This window comes from Heterodontus francisci, chromosome 13 (assembly GCF_036365525.1).
Source record: "Heterodontus francisci isolate sHetFra1 chromosome 13, sHetFra1.hap1, whole genome shotgun sequence".
Classification (NCBI taxonomy): Eukaryota; Metazoa; Chordata; class Chondrichthyes; order Heterodontiformes; family Heterodontidae; genus Heterodontus; species Heterodontus francisci.
In genome coordinates this window covers 56,356,117-56,381,573 of record NC_090383.1, presented here as the reverse complement: position 1 = coordinate 56,381,573, position 25,457 = coordinate 56,356,117, and the positions used below count along the sequence as shown (strand labels likewise).

At 45.2% G+C, this 25,457-nt stretch overlaps 1 protein-coding gene across 1 annotated transcript in view; it reads right to left on the bottom strand.

Annotated features, from left to right (window-relative positions):
* pde10a (phosphodiesterase 10A) overlaps nt 1-25,457 on the bottom strand; it is a 565,280-nt gene that overhangs the window by 56,936 nt on the left and 482,887 nt on the right. Inside the window, exons 18-20 of the mRNA XM_068044845.1 lie at nt 23,871-24,026; nt 6,760-6,932; nt 113-224 (exon numbers count right to left, since the gene is read on the bottom strand). Of these exons, the coding sequence (XP_067900946.1) occupies nt 113-224; nt 6,760-6,932; nt 23,871-24,026 (441 nt within the window). The remainder of the gene's footprint in view (nt 1-112; nt 225-6,759; nt 6,933-23,870; nt 24,027-25,457) is intronic.

Below are 25,457 nucleotides of genomic sequence, written 5' to 3'. Positions count from 1 at the left end.
GGATACTGGGGCATTACACCTGTATGTTTCAGAAGATCTCTGCAATGACTTGGCGATGTCTTGGTACTACTATAACTAGTTTGTAACTAAGCAAATTTGAACAGGCATATACCTCTCCCCAGAATTCAGCATAAATATCGTTGGTTGTTGCCTTGCAAACTGGCCATAACTTAGTGATGGCGCAGAGATCACAAGAAGTCATCATTAGACCAATCACCCTGTCTCTGTTGGAGAAAAAACAAAATAAAACTGAAAAATAAATGACCTTAGAAGATTCTGTTCAGTTCATTACTTGTTTGATACCACTAATTTTGATGTACTTTTTCCATTAAGAACTATTTTTGTTTTTTGCATATTCCTATTAACTCAGCAGAAACAGCTTCCCTCACTGAGTACACCCTGGCACTTTTTAACTCTCTCTCATAAGGGTCTTTGACACAAACAAGGCAACTGGAAGAAAGACAGCACAGGCACATTAGGTCGAACAGCCTCATGTGCTAAAGTTTCTTGAAATCTATAAACAGGCTCACTTCATTCCAAGTGGATTGATGAGAACACATCCAGGTTTTCTTTATGAGGAAAGACTAGAAAAATTATAACAAGATTAAGAGATCTGCTAAAAGTTTTCAAAATGAGAGGTTTTCAAAAAGTAAATTGGCAAAAATTTTCAGCAGCCAGTGAGTTGGTAAATAGAGAGTATAAATTTAGGAACACCAAAAGAAAGGAGAGAGTCATAGAGTTATACAGCACAGAAACAGGCCCTTCGGCCCATTGTGTCTGTGCCGGCCATCAAGCACCTAACTATTCTAGTCCCATTTTCCAGCACTTGGCCCGTAGCCTTGTATGTTATGGCGTTTCAAGTGCCCATCTAAATACTTCTTAAATGTTGTGAGGGTTCCTTCCCCTACCAACACTTCAGGCAGTGTATTCCAGATTCCAACCACCCTCTAGATTGCTAGGCGTTAGGAAACTTTTATTTTACATCGAGGGCTAGTCGGACATGGAATACTCTGCCTGAAACAGTGGTGGAAACATAATTCATAATAGAATAATAGATTTTTTTAAAAGGGAAGTGGATTAAAAGGGTAGAGGGAAAGGAACTAGGCTATCTTTGAGAGGTGGGACAGGTATAATGGGATGAAGATTTCTGTACTGTAAAATTCTGATTCAAGATGTTCCCTACTCCATGGAGACAGATGGTAGAGTGGCTGGGAAGGTACTGGCAATACTTATGCTAACTGTTTGAAACACATCTCAGTAATGCGCAATTTTGCAGTTTGAATATCAGACTTGAAACGTGGAACTCAACTGTTCACTGCTAGGCTACAAGGGAGAGTTCAAAGAAAAACAGTAAATGCTGGAAATATTCAGCAGGTCTGGTAGCATCTGTGGAGAGATAAACAGAGTTAACAGGCTAAATTTTGCTTAAAGCCCTAAGGTCCCATTGCCAGGACTAGAAGTGGGAGCTGCTGTTGCTTGGGCAGGGGGTGTGCTGGAGAGCTCAATTCAGTGGGAGCCTGTCAATTAACTGCTGGGCGGCGGAGGAGCCGTCCACAACGGTGGCGCGGGCAGCATGATGTCATGCCGCTGGAAGTGCTGGCATCATATTTAAAGGGGCTGCCAGCACTCGACAATTCCACCCACCCACAAAGGCAGCACAATGAAGCCTTGAAAGAAATCCAGAGCGGCCCCATGGTTCAGTGATGCCTCCCTGTAGATTCTCCTCCAGGTTGCTTGGGCAAGGAGGGAGGTCCTCCTTCCCAGGGATGGGAGGAGGAGACTGGCCTGCCAGATGAAGCAAGCCTGGACAGAGATCGCAGAGGAGGTTGGTAGTGTGAGGTCATCGCTTGAACCTGGCTGCAGGGCCGCATGTGGGTTAATGACCTCACGCGTTCTGCCAAGGTGAGTGCGCCAGACATTACTTATCCTACAGCCTTAAGTTACTAGGGGAACTAGGCGCGAATGTGAGGTTGGTTGAAAGGCCATGCTCACCCAGCCACTGACACAGGCCAGGCAGTAGCGTTGCCTGCCAGTGATATGTCAGCCTTTCCATGAAGGTTCCAGGTCTGTCAGAGATGACTCTTATACTGCCGCCACTGAGTGGCTGCATGCAGGATGCAACCTTGTGGCACCATCATGGACAGTCAGGCTGCCACCAGTTTAGGTGTTGTGTGCGTCTTTGGCGGCCGACAAACAATGGTAATTTCTGTGCTTGGAGGAGAAGATTGCCCACAATGCCAAAGAAAGGGTCAAGAAAGGAGGCAGCATCTCTTATCTGGTGATCCTTATGCCAATGGAGGAGGAGGCACTGAAGCTTGGAAGCCAGCATGCGGCCTAGTCAATAGCAGATGGTCAGAAATGAGTGGAACCCCAAGGGAGTGAGTGGCCTATTGGATGGGCACAAGAGAGCCTCTGGCAACCACTGGTCACATGAACTCCACCCTCTAATTACACAGGTCACGATCAAGAGCAGCAAGTTGTCCACCTCTGAAGAGGACGGAACCTCAGAAGGTGCACCGTCACCTCTTTCCCCTGCACACTCCACTAGCACAGATGCTCTCATGTTGGTGGGTATCCGTTCGCAAGTATATTTAGGTTCACAACCTGGTGAGCACATCACTGATGGGCCTGAGCAGCTGACGAAGGCTGTGACTGCCTAGGCCATTGACTGTGGGAGGCCCGCGTGATGCTGAACCTCGGCTGATGACATGCCTCTGGAGTTGTCAGCTAGGCAGAAGCTGTTGGAGCTGCAGTGCGATGGGTTGGAACAACTGAAGGAGCTTCTAGAGTCTGTGTGCACTCTGGCACAGATGGGGGAGGAGTCCATCCAGGCCATGAGTGCCATCATGTCTCTGGTGTGTGCTCTCTTGGCTTCTTCCATTGCAAGATTGGCAACGCTCATGAAGAGCCACATCCAGCAGAACACTCTGTGGATGCTGGAAATACACGCAGTCCTGCTTGCCATTGCCACCTCCATAAGCTCTGTGCAGCAATGGCTAGGCGAGAGGGGGTTGAGGCACCGATCCTTGACCTTAGTTAAGCAGGGAGGGACATGTGTGCCTTGAAAGGACAGAGCAGCAGTAGCCTGATGCATCTGGGGGCATCTCTCAGGGAGCTCTTGGTATGGGGAGCAGCTCTTCATCCCCTCTGTCAGTGACACCAGTGTCACACATAGGCACAACTACAGAGGTGTCGCCTGCACGTATGCAGGAGGCCCTCAATATGCCAGGGCCTTCTGGGCCTCAAGCAGCCAGAGGACGATCGCAAAGACCATTGGAGCCACGGGGCACCAAGGTCAGCAGCCTGCCTCCACCTAAGCTGACAGTACAGCGGGGAGCACCACTTAGAAGAACACACAAGAGATTTAGAAAGAGCACCTAGCTGGACCTGGGTTCATGGGTTTACATTTGTTCATGCGTGCTGCCTTGCGTTCTTTTTGTTGTCCAATAAATGTGTGATGTTGCAAAGCAAAAGGAATCCTATCATTTCAGGTGGTCCACTGGGCTTTCAGCAGTGCTTTGGCTCTCTCAAGGGGACTGATGGGAAGGACCACACCATGTGAGGTCAATACAGTCTCCATGCCGCAGTCGTCTTAATGGGTGCAGGTAAATGGTAAATGCAATGAAGGAAATAGCAAGAGGGCTGTAGCTTTACTGGATTGCATGAAACAGTCATAAAGGACCACCTGAAACGTGCCTTTATTAGTGTGTTACAAACCTCCCTGTGCGTATCTCATTGCATATTGACTGTGGTCCCTGGGGTTCCTCATCATGCACCAACTGGCCTGTATCTGCCTCCATATCCTTACATTGGAAGAGGCAACGTGCTTCACAATATCCCCATTGTTCAAAGCTTCTCCCCTCTGTAGCGCAATGTTGTGCAAAGTACAGCACGCCACCACAATGTGGGGGACCCTTGCTGGGGAATACAGAGGGGCTGCACTGGATCGATGAAGGCATCTGGACCGCATCTTAAGGCCTATGGCCTGCTCGATGGTCACTCGAGTTGTCCCGTGACAGGCGTTGCATCTCTTCTATGCATCAGTACTTGGGTTCCTCACAGCCATCCCTTCTTGCCATGTCTTCAGTGGGTACCCCTTATCACCTAGTATCCATCCTTGAAGGTGTGCAGGAGGCTTGAAAAGGTCTGGCATCTGGGACTGCCTTAATATGTAGGCATCGTTGCTGCTTCACGGGAACCTTGCAGAGACCTGAAAGAACAGTTCTCGAAGGTTGCAGGCCAGTTGCACATTGAGCAGGTGGAAGCCCTTCCTGTTGATGAAGGCCACTGCCTAGTCTGTGGGTGCATTGATTGCCACATGCTTGCATTCGATGACACCTTGCAGATAGGGGAATACAGCGATGGCCCCGAACCTTATAGCCCTCTCAGCTTAACTGTCCACATCGGTATAAAAGCGCATGGACTGGCTGACCCTCTTAAAGATGGTGACCATCTGGATGCGGCAATGAGCTGCTCTGGGAGATCCCGCACATATCTCCAGAGGATCCCTGTATTGATCTGGAGGCATAGAAATTCAGTGCCATGGTGACCATAAGCGCCACAGGCATTGGGTGGCCACCACTTCCCATAGGGCCTAGCTCATCCTCCATCATAGCACTCAGTACTGTGATGGCTTCCCTGGAAAGGCACAGTCTTTGGCGATACTGCTGCGTTGACATATGTAGGAAGCTGAGCCTCTGACGATGGGTAACCTCTCTGGTGGGTGACCTCTTTTGTGCACAAAACTGATTGTGTGCCCCTCTGCACCCTACTCCTGCATTCTCCCTCCGAGGCTGAAGCTCCTGTTGGTCCTCAGGTTGCTGCTGGCCTGCTGCTTGTGGCTGCAGGTCCCTCCCCTCTCTGATGCGCCTCCTCACAGGAGATCTTGAAGCCTGAGTCAATGAGGCCCATGGCAGATAGATGCATTCAGTTTCCAGGGCCTCTCACCCCACCCTGCTCTATTCACATAACTACCACTAGCGAGATGGCATTCAAGCAGTATACCCCACAGTGCTGGCACATTTGTCCCTGCTCTCAACTGCCAATGCCCACACTGTTCCACTCTCCCTGCCAAGCCACACTAGAGTTCCCAACAGCTGCCATTTGGAGCCAGCCTCTCACTAATCAACTACCTCCTTATACCGGGTGAGCCTCTGAAGCTCCATAATTCCCTTGCACTCCTTGTAAAATTCAAAATGCCTGGTAAAATTGCAGCCCAACATTTTGTGTCTCTGATCATTCGTTAAAACTGGGTAAAGTTAGAAATGTAACAGATTTTGAACGAGTGAAAAAGGGGGGGGGGATGTTAGGAAGAACAACAAAAGGAAATATCTGTGTTAGGATGGAGGGCAAGAGAGACTAAATGACAAAAGGTTTCATGGTGTAAGGCCAAAGGGAGCATTAATAGGACAAGCAAAGAAACAAAATACATGTCTAGAGGAGGTGTGAATGGCAGATCCTGTAATAGCTGCTGTCCAAAATCAAAAGCAAGGAAATATGAAAAATGAAAGAAAAAAAAACAAACCAAAGAGAAACTAAACTAAGTGGGGACAGAGGTTACAATCTAAAATTGTTGAATTCAATTGTTGAATTGAATTGTAGAGTCCAGAAGCCTGTAAAGTACCCTGTTGAAAGATGAGGTGCTGTTTCTCAAGCTTGTGTTGAGCTTCATTGGAACCTTGCAGCAGACCAAGGACAGAAAGGTCAGAGTGGGAGCAAGGTGAAGAATTAAAATGACAGGTGATTGAAACTCAGGGCTATGCTTGTGGACTGAACGGAAGTGTACCGCAAAGTGGTCATCCAGCCTGCATTTGGTCTCCCCAGTATCGATGGGATCACATTGTGAGCAGCAAATACAGTATACTAAATTGAAAGAAGTGTAAGTAAATCACTCTTTCATCTGTAAGGAGTGTTTGGAGTATTGGATGGTGAGAAGGGAGGAGGTACAAGGGCGGGGTGTTGTATCTTCTGCACTGGCGTGGAAAAGTGCCGTAGGAAAGGGACCCAGGGTATTGTGGAGATAACAGTCCCTTTGGAATGCTGAAAGGAACCATTTGCGGAACACTTTTGTTCAGTCTACAAGCATGACCCCGAACCTCCAGTTGCTTTCTGTTTTAATTCTCCACCTTGCTCCCAGTCTGTCCTGGGCCTGCTGCAGTTTTCCAATCAAGCTCAACACAAGCTTGAGGAACAGGACCTCATTTTTCAACAGGGTACTTTAGAGCCTTCTGGACTCAACACTGAATCAACAATTTTAGATCGTAGCTTCCACTCCCATTTTGTTTCATTTTTCTTTGCTGGTTTGTTTTTTTTCTCTAATTTCATTCTTGTTTCCTTCGCTTTCAGACAGCAGCTATTTATTATCCTGCCATCCTCGTCTAGACATATCTTTTGTTTCTTTATTTGTCCTATTAGCTCTTCCTTTTGGCCTTGCACCTTATACCTTTTGTCATTTAATCTCTCCTGCCCTCCACCCTATCAAAGATCTTCCCTTTTCTTCTTCCTGCCTTTCACTTGCTCAAAATCTATATTTCTAACTTTTCCCGGTTAATGAAAGACCTGACACCCTAACTATGCTTCTCTCTTCACAGATACTGCCAGACCTGTTGAGTATTTCCAGAATCCGTTGTATTTTGCTTTTGTAAGGGAGAGTTCAAACCCTGCCATAAATCTGTTACAATTTCTACAATGGTTTCCTCAGCATATAACAATCATGATTCAATAATTTACGACTTTGGTTTAAATATAGAAGACATCTACCTGTGTGTTTGATTGTTGATGTTCAATGCTCCTGCCTGTAGCAGATCATTTAACTGTTTTCTGTTTCCAAAATAGAGTGCAAGATCAGTAGCAATGATGGCTTTCCGAATGATCTCTAGCAACTGTTCATAGTCATCAGCGTTCAGGTTGGCGAAAATATTATGTCCTTCCAACTGGTGGGAAGAAAAAGTTCAAAAAACAGTACAGAAACTAGTTTTAATCGTCACCACTTTACTGAAAATGAAAATATTAACCCGGATTTTGTGGTCGGTGGCAGTCGCCGCTGAATGCACTAAGAAATACAAACTTACCTGATTCGTTGGCTGCAGCGAGAACTTCCACTTCTTGCTACAGGATGGTCCAATGTCAAAAAGAGCAGCGAGGTGCGTTGCTGGTGAAGCCGCGCCCCTTAATGCCGTCATAAGCTGAAGACACGCCTTTTGTGCTCAGTCTTCAGCTCAAAGGCAAGTGTTTCATTATGATTTAAAATATTTTTAAACACTATTTAAAACTTTTATTATATTTTAAATACTTGTAAACACTTTTCTAATGACCCAGAGAAGGGTGATATTTGTAACAATACAACTTAGTTATAGAAAACCCTCTTCGAACCTGCTACAGAATCTTGCAACGTAATAATGCAGGATTGTTTTTTAGAATTTTAAAATGTTGATTTATAGATACATAAAGAAAGATGTGTAAATTGATTATGGGATGGAACTTGCTGTTGTGGCGGAGGATTTATTGATGGTTCTAAAAAGCACTTTATTTTAAAAAGAAACATTGCCACAATTACAGCTGGCACACTTTAACACCTCATTAAGTATTAACACACCAACTCTGATGATCTGGTTGGCATTTTCCCCTTCTTCAGCAGAACATGAACTGCATCCTTAAGGCTGGAATGGAATCTCTTCCGACGCTGTTTAAGGCAAATCTGTGAAACAGCTCAGAAACAGAATCCAAAAATATCATTTGCTGAGAAAACAGGAAGTGTACCAGCCCGCAGAATGAGAAGCCTTAAGGTCTACCAGGTAAAATGGAAATGCTTCATAAATCTGATTATGGTGTTTCAGATTTCCTAAGTTATAGAACGATAATACAGAGATTTCCTTCCCTCCTCCTCTGTCACATCTGTTGTTTCCCCATCAAGGCCCTGAAATGTCATCATATCCAGTTGGAGTTAAAACAAATTGATTTCTGATCCAATCATTGCTGTTCTGATCAACACAAACTGTTCACAGTTGCCCTAAAAATAAATATCGAACATGACATTAGGGCGCAGTGTGATTTTAGTGACCAATAACATGTTCTGACTCTCTGTGATCCGATGTTGTCAGATTAACATGTAAAATAGATGAGACAATGGTACAGTATTGGATTTGAACAGATGATTAATAATTGTGCTTTAGTGCAAGACTCCTAATTGCAGCAATTATACTACAGCAATTTCAATCGAAATAACTTCAAAAAAGGTCAAATAACATTGAATTGTTACCACTGAAATTATCTCCCTTGGACATGGGAATCAAGTGAAGGCGCCAAGTAAAAGTTAAACAGAAAAGGCATATTCCTGTTAATGGTATTTACAGGTGTGGATGCGCTCCCAAGCAGGCTCTGCGCCTGCTGATACCAGCTTTAAATCCAGTGCTATTTGTGGGCAATCAGCCCAAATTATACAATTATGGGTCCCTGCCACTTTATGTAGTGTGGTGGGACCATCATTATACGCTCCTCTGTAGACCATTAAGGCACACTGCAATTTCTGGTTTTCGGCGCAAGTGCAATCACCGGAAGTTGTGGTGCTGTTCAGACTCTCAACAGAAAATCTGGGCCACAATTAACATTTGCATTGTTATTCATGTCTCACCTTTGGTAGGTTGCTGTGGCTTAAATGTCCCTGGTAGAAAAAGTTGATCTAAATGCAGTCAGAATGTACAGACACATATAAAAAACAAAGGGAAGAATTATTCTTCTACTTTTTGCACCCAGCATCATGCTCTCCTATGTCACGCGTAGCATGTGTTAAATTCAGATTTCCGTCAGATCTGATTCTACTGTTCCTCCATCAATCACACTTGTCATCTTGGTCTGTCGGAAAGCACCTTGAGCCAACTTTATCTCTGCTCATGAATTCCTTAAATAAACTACACACAAAAATGTAAACTACTGCATCTTTGGTTGCTGCTACTTCTAGATTAGATTAGATTTTTTTTTAGATTAGAGATACAGCACTGAAACAGGCCCTTCGGCCCACCGAGTCTGTGCCGAACATCAACCACCCATTCATACTAATCCTACACTAATCCCATATTCCTACCAAACATCCCCACCTGTCCCTATATTTCCCTACCACCTACCTATACTAGTGACAATTTATAATGGCCAATTTACCTATCAACCTGCAAGTCTTTTGGCAGGAAACCGGAGCACCCGGAGAAAACCCACGCAGACACAGGGAGAACTTGCAAACTCCACACAGGCAGTACCCGGAATCGAACCCGGGTCCCTGGAGCTGCGAGGCTGCGGTGCTAACCACTGCGCCACTGTGCCGCCTTCTGACCTCTGACCAGAGCTTTCTCTCATAACCTCTGAATCTTCCTTTTCATCTACCCTACATCCTGATGGTAGAGCAGCTAGCTAGCATAAAGAGAAGGCTGAACTGTTTGGTTCACTTTTCTTTTCCAAGTCTAAATTCAATTATCTTGTTAAAGAACTTCCCTTCACTTTTCCATTCTGTTTTATCAATATGATCGTCATTAAGCTTTATTTCACCAAGTCCGTTGGATCCTCTGCTCCTGGATCCCAATAAGAACTATAGTTGCGCTGCACATGACCCCACGGACTTCATCTGAATTGCCTCCATCCTATGTTGTCCTTTGAATTATCTTATTTTCACACTACTTTTCCATGAAATCTGCTCATTTTCACACTATCCTTACGAAAGATGATCAACTCAACCTTTAAGCCTCCAGGCCTACTGAATTTCCAGTTGTACTCGCTATAAGCTTGCTGTTAAGTAAAACTATCCATCACTGTGAAAGTTCTGGCCTAATTCCTTTCCACCAGTACAGTTTTCAGCATAACTATTTGACTTTGAAATCTTGCTCTTGAACATTTGATGAATCAGGTCAGCCTTGAATATTTTCAAAGCTTTTAACAGATTCTGATGGAGTTGAAGCTTATTCTCTGTTTCTATTTTCATTAACTTAGGGTTTTCTATAGAATCATAGAATGGTTACAGTACAGAAGGAGGCCATTTGGTCCATCATGTTCATGCTGATTCTCTGTAAGAGCAAGTCACCTAGTCCTACTCCCCTTTCCTTTTCAGATAATTGTCCAATTCTCCAAGTCATGATTGAATCTGCCTCCACCACCCTCTCAGGCAGTGCATTCCAGATCCTAAACACTCCCTGCATGAAAAAGATTTTCCTCATGTCACTATTGTTTCTTTTGTCAATCACCTTAAATCGGTGCCCTCTGGTTTGCAATCCTTCCACCAATGGGAACAGTTCCTCCCTATCTACTCTGTCCAGACTGCTTATGATTTTGAAAATCTCTATCAAATCTCATCTTAATCTTCTCATCTCCAAGGAGAACAGCCCCAGTTCTCCAACCTATCCATGTATCTGAAGTTCCTAATTCCTGGAACCATTCTTGTGAATCTTTTCTGCACCCTCTCTAATGACTTCATAGCCTTCCTAAAGTGTGGTGCCCAGAAGTGAACACAATAATCCAATTGAGGCCAAACCAATGTTTTATACAGGTTTATCATAACTTTCTTGGTTTTGTACTCTCTGCCCCTGCTTATAAAGCCAAGATCCCATTTGCTTTATTAACCACTTTCTCAATCTGCTCTGCCACCTCAGTGATTTGTACACATATACTCCCAGGTCTCTCTGCTCCTGAACCCCCTTTAGAATGGCTTTGCCAACAAGCCTGTTGTGTGGCACTTTATCAAATGCCTTTTGTAAATGTACACCACATCAACTACATTACTCTCAGCAACTCTCTATGTTATAGAATCGTTACAGCGCAAAAGGAGGCCATTCGGCCCATCGTGTCCACACCAGCTCTCCGAAAGAGAAACTCCCTCCGTTCCATTCCCCTGCCTTCTCCCCAGAACCCTGCATATTCTTCCCAATCATATAACTGTCCAATCCCCTTTTGAATACTTCAATTAAACCTGCCTGAACCACGTTCTCAGGCAGTACCTCTTCCTGACCTTAACCACTCGCTGCGTGATTCATGTCACTTTTGCTTCTCTTACCAAATACATTAAATCTGTGCCCTCTCGTTCTCGATCCTTTCACGGGTGGGAACAGTTTCTCTCTCTCTACTCTGTCCAGACCCATCATAATTTTGAATACCTCTATCAAATCACCTTTCAGCCTTCTCTTCACGAAGGAAAGCATTCCTAACCTCTCCAAACTATCTTCATAACTGAAATTCCTCATCCCTGAAACCATTCTTGTGAATCATTTCTGTACTCTCTTCAGTACCCTCACGCCTTTCCTCAAGTGCGGCGCCCAGAATTAGACGCAATGCTCCAGCTTAGGCCAAACTAGTGTCTTATACAAGTTACCTCATCAAAAAGTTCTATCTAGTTAAACACGAATTGCCTTTAATGAATCCATGTTGGCTTTCCTTAATTAATCCACATTTGTCCAAGTGACTGTCAATTTTGTCCCGAATTATCGTTTCTAAAAGCTTTCCCACCACCAAGTTTAAACTGACTGACCTGTAGTTGCTGGGCTCATCCTTACACCCTTTCTTGAACAAGGGTGTAACATTTGCAATTCTCCAGTCCTCTGGCAGCATCTCTGTATCTCAGGAGGATTGGAAGATTATGGCCAGTGCCTCTGCAATTTCCTTCCTTACTTTCCTTAGTGTGAATGTATTTCATCCGGCTTTGGTGATTAATCAACTTTAAGTACAGCCAGCCTATCTAATACCTCCTCTTTCTCTATGACTTGGGCAGCATCCTCTTCCTTGGTAAAGACTGATGCAAGTGCTCATTTAGTACCTCAGCCACAGTCCCCTGCCTCCCTTTTAGGTCCCTAATCAGCCCCACTCCTTCTTTTACCACTCCTTTACTATTTATATGCTTATAGAAGACTTTTGAATTCCCTTTTAGGCTAGCTTTCAGTCTCTTCTCATACTCTCTCCTAGCTTCTCTTACTTGTTTTTTCACTTACACTCTGAACCTTCTATATTCAGCCTGGTTCTCACTTGTATTATCCACCTGACATCTGTCATACACACTCTTTTTCTGCTTCATCTTACTCTCTATGTTTTGTCATCCAGGGTGCTCTGGATTTGTTTGCCCTACCCTGGCCCCTTGGGGGAATATACCTTGACTGTACCCAAACTGTCTCCTCTTTAAAGGCAGCCCATTGTTCCGTTACAATTTTGCTTGCCAATCTTTGATTCCAACTTACCTGAGCCAGATCCGTTCTCACCTCTCTGTAATTTCCTTGCGAACTTATTCCTCAGTATCTTTCCCACTAATTGGTGGCCTATAGAATACACCCAGCAATGTAATGCTACCTTTATTGTTGCTTAGCTCTAACCAAATAGATTTTGTCCTTTACCCCTCTAGGACATCCTCCCTCTCCAGCATTGTAATGTTTTCCTTAATCAATACTGCTACCCATCCTCCTTTCTTCCCTTCCCTATCTTTCCTGAACACCCTGTATCCAGGAATATTTAGTACCCAGTCTCCCCTTTTTTGAGTCAGGTCTCTGTTATTGCCACAACATCATATTTCCACGCGGCTATCTGCACCTGCAGCTCACCAACCTTATTTACCTCACTCCGCATATTTACATACATGCACAGGAAATCTAATTTAGAACTAATTACATTCCGTCATATTCTGACCCCACCTATTACCTTACTATTTCCTACTCTAATGCCATCTGTCTTTTGCAATTCTGGGCTGGATTTAATGGGCCTTCCAGAGACAGGTTAGGAGGTGGTGGGGGGGGGGGGGCCCAAAGAATTGTGACGGGAGGAAGAGAGGGCCCATCACCCAGCAACTTAGTTGGCCTTCCCGCCCAGGGGCCAATTCAGACTCTTAAGCCTATTATCAGAGACCTAAGGGTCTCGTCCCCCTGCTGCTGGCATTAAGCCAGCAGCAGGGCCTCCGCCATTTGGGGAGATCACCCAGTAAAATGAGAAGACCTCCCTGAAGGCTTGTCGGGGGGCGGGGGGCACTTCACCATGGACTATCGGGCTACCTGTGGCCCAAGGAGGGCCACCGGCAGAAAACCTGGATCCCCCTCCCCTGCACTCAATGCCCACTCTCCATCCCCTCATTGTTGGGGCCTGCTAGACTGGCCCTGACAACCCTGCCTCACTTACTTTGGGTCTGGGACTCCAGCGCTGGGCCTGGTTCCATGGCCTCCTGCAGTACCAGCGGTGGCCACTGCTTCCAGTGGCGCTGCCAATACTATTAAGCTGCTGGCACTCTGATTGGCCTGCAGGTCTTAGAGGTGGGATCTTCATCTTGAAATGGATAGGGATCCTGGTGCCAGGCTGTTAATTGCCCAGACAGCGTTAAATACAGCCGGGGGTCTCCAAATAGCCAAGCTGGGGTTCCCACCATTTTTTGGTTTGGCGCCGGGAGCCTCGCCAACTCCACTATCCTGCCTTCTGTGTGCATCTTGATTTTCCTCTCTAATATTACCTCCTGGTTCCCACACCCCTGCCAAGTTAGTTTAAAGCTTCACCAGTAGTACTAGCAAACCACCTTGCAAGGCTGCTGTTCTCTCCAATCTATTGCTTTTTCATAACAATGACCTCCTTGATACATCTTCCAATTCTATTCCTTTTTAAATTCATCAGCTTCCGCCAGATAACAGGCCCTCAGTGCACATAACCTCCAGTCCCCTTTCAGTTCAATAGCACTACACCTTGCTCTTTTTTACACCCTTCAATGGTGCAATGAAACATTGTTTCTTTCAATTCATCTAAGATAGAAGGCTGAATTTTCCCAATCCATTGGTGACAGGCTGGGAGGCAGGGTGGCTGGCAAAACGGTGGGGGAGGCATCAGGAGGGGTCCCAGCATCTTCCCGCGCCATGCCATATTGCCAATGGCGGGAAAGGTGGTGGCCTGGCTGCCTGCCAGATGGTCAATTAAGGGCCACTTCTTGCCTCCACGGGCACTTTGCCCGCACCAGGAGGGCCTAACACCACGTGCAGAGACCACCCGGTGAAACCTGACAATCTCCCAGTGAGCTCTGGGGTCAGGGGTGGAACCTCCGTTATGGGCACTCCATGATCCATGGAGGGGGCTCTCTGGTAGCAAGAGCCACCATTGCGGCAACGCGCCACATGAGGTCAATGACTACCCCCCAACCCAACCTCCAATAATATAGGGTCTTCTGTCACTGAAAAGAACTTCCCTCAGAGTATTTAACATGGAATATTTTGAATACTTAGTGACTTCATAAACACAGTGGCCAGGTTTTTGCTGTTAGCAATGAACAAATGTCACTCGCTGTCTGTTACACTTACACTTGCCCACAGACTTTCTGTGGGTTTCTGCACTGTGATTTCTGGCAATTAGAGACTGTACTGTCAACAGGGGATCTGGAACATGTGTGAACAGGGCAAGCAACAGTGTGTCTCATCAACCAAACAGATTGAAGAATCCTTACTGAGACATAAGGCAGGAATCTTGTTTTTGGATTGGGACCACTTCTGGGTCCCTACCCCACATCATGTCTGAGGCCTGACATGATTTTTGAACGACTGGCCAATTAGTGACCAGCAAGCGCACTTCCTGTCCATTTAAGGGTGGCGGGTGGGCTTCTGAGGCTGGAGGCCAATAGGAGGCCCTCCAGCTGAGAGATCGGCAGCTCCATCTTAAGAGGTGGGAGCTGCCGATGTAGGTAAGTGAGACAGGGTGCCGCAAGGTGGAGGTCCCTTCCGAAGACTTCTTAATAAAGTTAAAACTTATGCTGGCCACAGCTGCCAGACTGCTATTTTGGAAGGGGAACAGACACATCCATGGAGAGGGGGGAGGTTAAGAAAGTTATTTGGCATGCTGGTCCCCTGGTCTGCCACTGGGAGACTGCCTCCATGCATCCGTTGGGATTTGGTCGACATAGGGGACCTGACTGTAAAGTTCCAGTTGGCATCTCCCCAGTGCCTTTAATAGGCCCTTTAAAAGCCTTAATTGGCTACCCACTCCTTGAGTAGCTGTCACCAACCCCCAACCATCCACTTTTAAAATGGCCCAGAGGTGGGAACATGCGACAAGCCGGCACGGATTCTCCAATGCCACCTTTGATCTCAACTCCAATGCAAATAAAAAATTCTGCCCACATGTGTCTAAACTAGGAAGTGTAAGTTAGAATATTAAATTCAATGTAAAATCCTGTACAGAACTCAAAATAAAGAGAGGGAAAGAAAGATGGGAACAAAAGAGAGAGATAAAAGAGACAGAAAAGAAAACCTGTTTGTGCTAGTTTCTTTGCCTTATAATTGGAAAGCGGTGAACAAGGATTCACCAAGGGGAAGCTAAAAACAAGGTGTTTTAAAAATTAAACCCTGTTACTGTAAGACCAGGTGAAGGCTGAGAGGGACACTTAGACACCTTTCTCACCTGGTCGTAACAGAGTTATATATGAAACATTTTGTGCCAATGGGATTGTGACTGCTCAAACTCATTTCACAAAGCCTGCTTACCACCAGCAGGCAAAGGAAATTTTCATCCCACTGATCTAGGCTAGATTTGAACTCAGAAGTGAAAGACCAGTATTTAATGCACTACTCCAATCAGTTTCTGCAGAAAGATTTATAATGAAATGGTCAGTGGTCTGGGGAAACAAAGAGAAAAATATCAGCGTCAACATTTTGGCATACGAAGTGGCAGAAATGTGAAATTTTACTCACCAGGCTGAGGGAACTGACTAGAACCACAGTAAAAGATCCAACTTTAAAGGAAACTTCAAAGATTTCAATGCCCAATAAGTCCCTACCAGTACCTTTATGCTTCTTGTGCAGTGACTACAATACTGCGGCACTTAGAACAGGAAGGTCTCAAGGTCGATCCCTGGTTCATTATTAGTTTGCCGATCTCAGCAGAGTACTACAATTTATTCCAGGTCAGCAACCTGCCCATCCTTGGAGGATTATATCATCTAGGACAGGCTCATGCATGAAGAATGACTACTTGAGAGATGCATCCAGGAAACTGTACTGTCATGATTCAAATCTTTTGTGAGAGGCAACTGAAATCCTTTCATGTAAAAATCAAAGGGGGCTAAATTGGACAGGGGCCAAAAATGGGCACAGGGATCATAATATGTTATTAACCCCTGCCTGCTGCTTCGGAGACAGGCAGCCGCCAACTTTGTGCTGCCTTCTATTTTGCATAATTGCTGCATGCACCCAGTGTTAAATGTGTGTTGATGGGCCCCCTATTGAGGTGCAAGGCTAGCACCACTTAAAGCCAGGCTGCACCTTTTAAAGTGGAGGTGCATTCTGGCTGCAGCAGGTGGTGGTAGCATTTTTGGAAGAGAGTCTGAGTAGGAAGAAGACTATGGCAAAACATGGGAGACAGCGTGCTCCAAGGTTCTCTGACGCTGTACTTTGGTGAAGGAGATGGTGAGAGATTTCACAACTTGCACACACTGTCAGCTATTCAACCATGACAGTCACATCACCCAAACAGACGTCACCACATTTGCTAACACACTTCCCTCTGTTGCAGGACAAGATGGTGCATAGCTGGAGGCAGCAGCAAGTGGGGAATGGACACAGCTTCATGTCCTCACTCCTATGGAGGTATTGGTGGACGCCATCATTGAAGCAGTCACTGCTGTGGCCTGCAGCGGAGCTGAAAACAAATTGAAATGATGGTATTCTCAGACCTAATCCTCCTTCTCACATCCCACTTCCTCTTTTGATTTAAAAGCTGTAGATGGTGTAATCATGCACTTCTTATTTCTTTCCCTCCCCTCACAACAATCCTACACTTGTGCCTCTCTCTTTTGAGATATCCAAGAACTGCAACCTTGCTAGACAGGGTGGAGGAGTAAAAACACGGAAGAGCAGGAAGATAGTGATCACCGTCGCTCGCTCTCATACTTGCAGCCCCCAGCTCTGATATTGACACTGCTTGTAACTTAGAGGCTAGCTTAGAGTTGGGATCTGCATGTGGTGAGTCACCTGGCACTAGTGATCTGCAGCTAGGGCAAGGGGCTAGGCTAATGCAGATGCCAGCTCCTTGGATGGTGAGTTTACACATGACTTCTGCTGCAGAGGACTCAGATAAGAACTTTGATAGGGCATGCTGCAGAAGGCGGCTGATGGGTATGCACAATTAAATGCTTAGTGCATTGGAAGGCCTGCCAGAAAACTTGTGTGCAATGTCAAGGAGCATGGAACAGTCTGGGACCAACGTAGCATAAGCTGTTAAGCAGAGCTTGGAGCCCATTCTTTCCAGCATGGAAATGGTGGCCAACTCCATTAGCACAATTGTGGACCCGACCATGATGCAATGTCTGATGGCTGGGGTCTTAGCTTTCACTGCAGCACAAGCAGAAGCCATCCAACATCCAGGTGCTGCAGCGGAAACTCAGATATTAGTAATACAAAGTCAACATTCTGCCATGCAAGCTCAAGCTGCTACCATCATGGCTGCAGATACTGGTGTTCAAAGGGGCTTGCAGGGTCTCACAAAGTCCAGCAATCTATCTGCCAACAGATTACTAGGACTGCTGAGGTACCAGCTCAGGACAGTTGCAATGGCTCTGTGGAGTACAAACCTGCTGTCCTCTCTCAGGAGGACACCATTCGTCCTCCCACCCTTGCCATTCTGCTAGTGCCTGACAGCCAGCCTGCCAAGGCTGCTGCGACCCATGCCAAGATGACTCAATCCAAAGCTGGGCCTTTTAGGCCCAAAGCTACTCGTGATCCGCCCGCAAGGCAAGTCTCCTCCACTGAAAGTCAGCAGCCTTCCAACAGACATGCTCTAGCCACTGGGGTTGCACTGCGTAGGAGTATAAGGCTGGAAAAGGCACACAGAAGACAGGCACTAAGGGAATGCACAAGGCTGATTAGTTGATACCTGTATGCAAGATGGCATGGTTTGATTTATAAATTTGATCTGGAATGTTTATTTTGTGTTGGCTTTTATTTTTGCATTGTGGCAAAGCAGACTCTGTGACTGTCAGTGACAGAGGGATGGTAAAGGTGTGGGACTGTTGATGAATGGGGAATTGAGGTTGCATTCACTGGTATTGCACTCGGATGAGCTGTTCAGGGACAGGCCATCCAGAAAGGGTTGCATCCATCCTTCCTTATGTTCCTACTCCTCAGCTGGACGCCATATAGCTGGTGGCAAAGGCTATACTCTAATAATGACTAGGTTGTGCAGCATACAGCAGACCACCATGCCTAGTACTGCAGGACTCCTCCAAAGTGGTCCAGGCAGAGAAGGCATTGTCTCAGCAGGATAGTGGTCTGCTCTATCACATTACATGTAGCAGCATGGTTTTCATTTTATGCCTGTTGCCCACCTATGTGTGGGTTGTACACCGGAATAATTTAGATTTTAGATTTAGATTTAGAGATACAGCACTGAAACAGGCCCTTCGGCCCACCGAGTCTGTGCTGACCATTAACCACCCATTTATACTAATCCTACACTAATCCCATATTAGTGGGACCCATATTCCTACCACATCCTCACCTGTCCCTATATTCCCCTACCACCTACCTATCCTAGGGGCAATTTATAATGGCCAATTTACCTATCAACCTGCAAGTCTTTTGGCAGTGGGAGTAAACCGGAGCACCTGGAGGAAACCCACGCAGACACAGGGAAAACTTGCAAACTCCACACAGGAAGTACCCAGAACTGAACCTGGGTCGCTGGAGCTGTGAGGCTGCGGTGCAAACCACTGTGCCGCCCATGTCATCAGCAGGTAGCCCTTGCCACCCAGTAGACACCCTTTGGTTTGTCATTGTGGCTCAAATGCAGATGGCACGAGGAACTGCCAGAGAATTAAGACATCATGACTGCTGCCAGGATACCAGGCACTGACCTGCATGCTTTGCTATGTGCAGTCACACACCAGCTGGACGTTCAGGGAAAGGAATCCCTCTTGGTTGTGGTACATCTCAGAATTGACAAGCGATGTGCATGCAGTCAATGGTACCTCATGCTATGGGGTGGCCTGCAATCCTCATGAAGCTGCGTGCTTGCTTCACCTGTTTACTTCACTTGCTGCTCTCTAGTGAGAGAATGAAATGTGTTCAGCTCACTTGGAATACAGAGCCCCAGTGACCTCCTTTATCTAACAGTGGATAGCAAACTGAGAGATCTTGCAAATGCCTGCTCCTCTAGTCTGGAAGGTGCCCAGCATATCGAAAGGTTCATGGTGTTATGGCCAGGTGGTAAGGGATGTAGGTAATTCCCACCACTCACCTCCCAACTTGTAGGTTTAACTATTTATTGAATAATTATTCATTTCTGAAATGGTTATGATGCACCCACGCATGCATTTACTTGCACACACACACATAGGAATAGATAGATAGGGAAGAAAAGGGGAAGTGGTTTTATATGAGGTAGGTGTTCAGGGTTCACGGTAAACCCGTTGAATCTTCTTGGAGAACAGTTTCTCTTTTAAAGTTGCAGGCCTGGGTTGTTTGTAGATTTTCTGGTGGTCAAGACTTCAGTCTGTAGGCTACGGCCACTTTCAGTTCTCTGCTGCACCAAGTTAAAGTGTAGAATACACAGCAGGGCTCCTTCTTTATTTTTTGCTGGATCCCTCATAGCTCTCGGCTGGACAGGCTTTTTGTGATGTTGTTGTGTTCTCCCTCCTCTCTCTCCATGGAGTTACTTTTTAAGGTAAAAATCTCCCACATTTGCCTCTGTTAGGAGACACATGGCTCCCTATCAGTGGTGACCAACAATGGAACGGAATGTGGCTACTTTACACCTTCTTTGTTTCAGAAGAACTCATTCAATTCAGGAATGTCTCTTGATGGTTTCAGGATGGGTGTAATTGGCACCTCTTAGCTTGGAATGTATCCTTTTGTCTGTAACAGACAGTGAGACCGTTTGAATATACAGGCCCAGTTAGTCTGACCTTCAGTGGCCATTTTGCAGCATATTGTCCATTTTTTTAAAAAGGAGAAATCAATTTTTTATAACTCTTCAGTATTTTCATCACTGCACTTCTCGTGAGTGTGACAATGGCCATGGTCACCTTCACGGCCACTGGCAAGGCAGTCTTTGCCATGCTTTGATGTTGTAGTTATAGCTATAGCAACTGGCAGATTTCAGTGAGGTCATCCTTAGAGAAGTGCAGAATTTTCACACACTGTTCCTTGCTGACTTGCTCCCTGAACACCCTGAGTGGATATGGATCCCTGTTGAGAACCCTGCTCCTCTTCCTCTTCTAGCAGCTTGTCTTGCTTTGTGTCTCTTCTGCCCATTCTCCCAGTCATGCTGTGTTTCAAGAGGAATGCCCATCAGTGCACTGTGTAGGAGCAAGTGATTTATATGAAGCCTTGAAGTCAGGACTAAGCCCTTCAGCACATGCCACCCTGCTCCCTGTAGACTTTACCAACTTTAAAGAAATCTAAAAACCACCAAACGCTTCTACAATTGCAGCAACAGTAAGTGGAAATCAACAGCAACTAACCTGTAAGTTAGGCGGGGGGGAGGGGGTGGGGAGGCTCCCTCTTGTCGCTGAATGCGTGTTTAGCTATGTGTATTTAAGAAAGGGGATTAGCTGGAACTGCAAAGTGGCAGCGCAAGCATCAAATCAGTGGGTAGAACACAATCTGCTTATTCTGCGTACTTCGGGCAGATGCCCTCGTGTGGCTAATGCCCTCATCAATACGATGTCCGGTGTGGTTTGCACAAGAAGGGCTGGATTTTACAGGCCCCCAGACGTTGGGGGTCATGGGGGGGGGGCGGGGGGGGGCTTGGAAAATGTCTCCGGGAAAGGCCCACCATGGGCCTCGATGCCGGGAAGGCCTAGTCCCATTTTCCCAGCGGCAGTGAGGCCTCATGGCAGCCCCCTGCTGCTCGGCGACAGGACCAACATTAACATAGTCAAAAAAATGCTAATCAATGAATGAAATACTTACCCGCTCCCGCCGTCCATTCCAGTGCCATATTGGTGGTGGCGGCGGCCAGCACTGCCACGTCTTCGGATCTCTGTTCAGGACACTGGTGGGGAGGGGGGAGCAGGTAAGTATTTCAGTGCGGGGGCAGGGGCAGCGGGAAGAAACTATTCTAAATGGTGGAGGGGATGGTGGGAAGGGGTTGAAGGTAAAGGTTGATGAACTTTGGAGGGGGGAAAGATCACAAGGTAAGTATTTTTGGCAAGGGGAAGGGTAAGTAATGAACTAAATGGATATTGGGGGGTGGGAGAGGGGATGGAAACATTACTTTGATTTTTTACATTAAATCTAAAGCGTATATTCCTTTAAGAATTTAAATTAAATGTAATGGCTGGAAGCCCTTTAATAATGGCGTTGGTGTCTGTGCAGAGGCGCCGGACGCCTTTCCTGGGGACGGAATGCCCGCCCCCTTCACATCATGAGCGGGTGGGGGTGGCGGTAGGGAAGGGATGTTCCACCCTGGCCACGTAAATAAGCTGTCACATTTAATATTGCGGTGGCTCCGCAGAGTAAAGCCAACGTGTGTGGACTGCATTTTTTACCGCCGCCACCAAGAAGGTGGCGGCGATGTAAAATTCAGCCCAAAGTGTGCGTGTGTGACACAGACGTCATTTTAGAGCCGAAAAGACACTTGTGGTTCCAAAAAAATGGATGCTAAGGAGTCGAATTTTGTGATCAAAATTTATTCCAGGAAGTCAAAGGAGTAATTTCAGTATGAAAGAGGACTCTTATGTATCACTTGATAGTTGCACTTTAATGTATTTGGAGGTCCTGAAATAGTTTCACTTCAACACTGAAGGTAAATTACTTTAAAATGGAATTTCTTTGAAGTTGATACTTGAATGCAAAAGAAATCATATCGCACAGACATAAAGGCTTGGATTTTATGGGCCCCCCCGAGGTGGGGGTCAGAGATGGGGGGGTGGGGGGGCAGAGAGAATCGCAACGGGTGGCGGGGGCGGCGGGGTGGACGGCCCGTCGCCTCCCCATTGCCCAGCAATCTTCCCCGGGGCAGGATAGGCTGACGACAGCCTTCCCACCCACAGGCCAACTGAGGCCCTTAAGTGGCTTATCAAGGGTCAATTAAGGGCCTCTTTCCACCGCCGCTGGGATGTTACCAGCGGCAGGAGGGTTCTTTGCCACATGGGAGGATGCCTTGTTAAACAAAGCGCCCTCCCTATGGGCTTGGAGGGGGGGGGGAGGTTTCCGCTTTTGTGGACAATTTGTGGCCCATGGCAGACCCCCACCAGGAACAATTTTACCCCGGGGACATCCTCCCCCTGGACTGAACGACCCTCCCCCCACCCCACCCCTCACCTGGGCCTTCTGGACTGGTCCCAGCATCCCCGCCTCACCTACCTCTGTTACGGGTTCACCACTGAGTAACGAATCAGAATTAGTTAATTATCTGACGGTAAGGGAATAGCGACCATATGAAGTGATTTTAGATTTGAGAGGAAGAAAAGAGAGTTACAACCAAGATTTAAATTGAAGTCAAACTTCAAAGAGATGAGAAATTTATTCACCAGAGTTATCTGAGCTGCACGGTTAACAGACAACAGTGGGAATTATTCAAATAATATTTAGATACAAAGCACTAGTTATTCCTAAACGGCAAAGGTTCCACTTGTGTTGCTAAGCAACCATGGTGAATAAATAAGGTAAGAGCCAATTAACAAACTAAAAGAAAAGGCTTACACAAATGTAAACAAAAGTAGAAATCAGCAGGTGGAGAGTGGTATAAAAAGCAAAGCAACAAAGGGATTCACAGAAAAAGGAAATAAGAGAATTTGCAAGGGATATCAAAGTGAACAAAAAATATTTAATATTCAAAGAGAATGGTAAAGGGACATATTAGTCTATTAAAGACTAATAGAAACAAGACTATACCAGACAATAACGAAATGGCAAGTGTTAAATATGTACTTTATAATATTTTCACAGTGGAGAAAGAGAACAAAATACCAATGGTACAAGGGAACCTAAAATAAGTCAAGACGAGCAACATAGTATATTTAAGTAAAAGTGGCAATGGAGAAAATAGTGGGATTTCTGATGGAAAATCCCTACAATGTGATGGTTTCTACTCCAGAGTATTAAATAAGTAGGTGAGGAAATTCCAGTATGAGAAGTTTTCATACCAGTATGATACCAGCTTAGGTGCATTTTAGTTGTTCTCTTGAATGGGGTCCACAGCTAAATTTATTCTGGTATATATAAAGCACTGGGGAGAAGGTGGATTTATCTCTGGTATTTCAGCAAGTTCAATGGTGGGCATGTAATGTATCTATAGAATACACGTTGAGTTGAACTGTGAAACCACCCAGCAGTACAATTAGATTAAAGATTCTGTCTCTCCAAACTTGAGATTAGTCTCAGGGGAGCTTTTTGAGTTACATAATACAAGGGTGCTGGGTTGGTTACACGCCTGGTACTTTCTGAGCAATTTACGGGTCTAAATTCATAGCAATCACAAAATAAATATTTTAGTACAATATTAAAACATATCACTTTGAGTGCAATTTTTCCTAAAGTGGTTGGCATTGATATCCTAAGTAAACCTAGCGACTGCAATCTATTGTTGAGGAGCCTTTATTAAATTAGAAACCTAGATAAAGGCTAGAACCTATGGCCAAAACCTGCACTGCAGGATACCATAAACATTGGGGAAAGCATTTAGATAAGACAAAGTAAATGTAGAATCAGTGGTTTGGCAATTCCCAGTTTAGATTTTAAAAACCTGTTGATCGTAGAAGTGAGGTAAATAGTCCCACGATCTTGAAGTTCCGGAAAAGAATAAGTTCATTAAAAATGGATCTATTGCTATCAGGGCTGACACACATACACAGATTCTTAACATCACATCACACACAACTGACTTATTCCGGAAGAGCTTCTCTGCCCTGTGCAGTTTAACGGTATTTCTGAAAATCATGTCTATGGTAACCCTACCTGTAAAATAGCAACTGTCTGGGAGAAGTGATGCTGCTCCATTGTGGAGGTGGAGTACAAGGCAGCCAGTGGGTGGTCAAACTTATGTAGATAGCTGTTCGTGTAACCTCTGTGATCTAGGTCATGACACAAGCAAGCCACTAGGAGACCTTTCCGCTTTTCACAGAAAAAGATAAGGGAGACAAGAAAAACTTGGTTACAATTCTACTCTTACCCAATAATAGCTCTACCAATTCATCGTGAAAACTTACTTTGTAACTTGGCAACTTAAGAACTGCTAATAGTCTTTTTTTAAATAAATCAAAGAACTATCTTTCACTCCAAAAATAGGCTGGTTTGGAGCATAAACACCGGCACTGACCTGTTGTGCCAAATGGCCTGTTCCTGTGCAATAAATACTTTCTAATACTGAAATTGGTATCTTATTTTTGTTTAAGTAACTAGTGAACTTATGAGTATTGTTTGGGAGATAGCTGACAGGAGGAAGGAGCTGAACATAGCTACTAATACTGATAACTTTAGCAACTCCTAGTTCCTCATAATCTGAAAAATAGAATATGCTGGAAATACACAGCACAAATGTCAACATCTGAAAGTGGAAAATGCAGAATAATGCATCCATTAACAAGCCTTCACTAGAAAATTCTGACAGAGGGTTTCTACCTGAAGCATTAAACTTTCTTTTTGAGATATTGAAAGACCGTTTAGTATTTCCAGCATTTGCTGTTTCATTTCTGATTTTCACCATTTGTAGTGTTCTTTGTTACATTCCCCAAATTTATCTTCAGCACTTACCATTCCAAGAAAATCAGTTGAAAAGGATTGAAAGACAAAATGACATCAAGTTAAATTATAATTCTTCACGACAGCTGCAAAGTAAATAGCAATCCTCATGTTGGGGTCATTTTTATAGCTTTGTATTCTTTTCCATTGTATACAGTCAAATTTAATTAAAGTCACTTTCATTTCCTGTGTCACTTAAAGGAACTGTTGACTTGTAAGATGGAAATTAATGTTAGAAAAAGCTTTTAGCTTTCAGATAGCTGCTCACTAAGGTGCAGTAATCTGTTTACCCTGTGATCTGCTACTGAGAAGGCTAGCATTTGCCTTTACTTTTCCTCTCATGGTTAGCATACATCATGGAATAGTGCTAATCAGGGGCAAAGCTATCCCAGCAACTACTGCCTTTTAGCAATTGCTGTATTGTCTACAGTTAAAACAGAGCACTTTCCTAAAAATGGTTACGTTGGCATCATCCCCACTCCGGAGCAGCTGAATGACAACCTTTTTAATGACAGCTGATCTGGGAGGAACAAATGAAAATTTCATGAAGTTGCAATGACACTTGTAAGCAAGTGTAACTTCATCCAGAAAAATCTTAATTTGCTCACCACTCCATATACCATTCTTCATGACTGAGCACCAGCTCCTGGCAGGCTTCTGACCTGCTCCCAAGCTTCTGACAATTCCACACTGGAACCATCAGCCTAATCAGAACTTGGACTCTACTTTTGCCTCTCCTTTGGAGAAGTTCTGAACATTTCACCAAATAAATGTAATTTCTATTAAAATGTTTCTAATAAATGT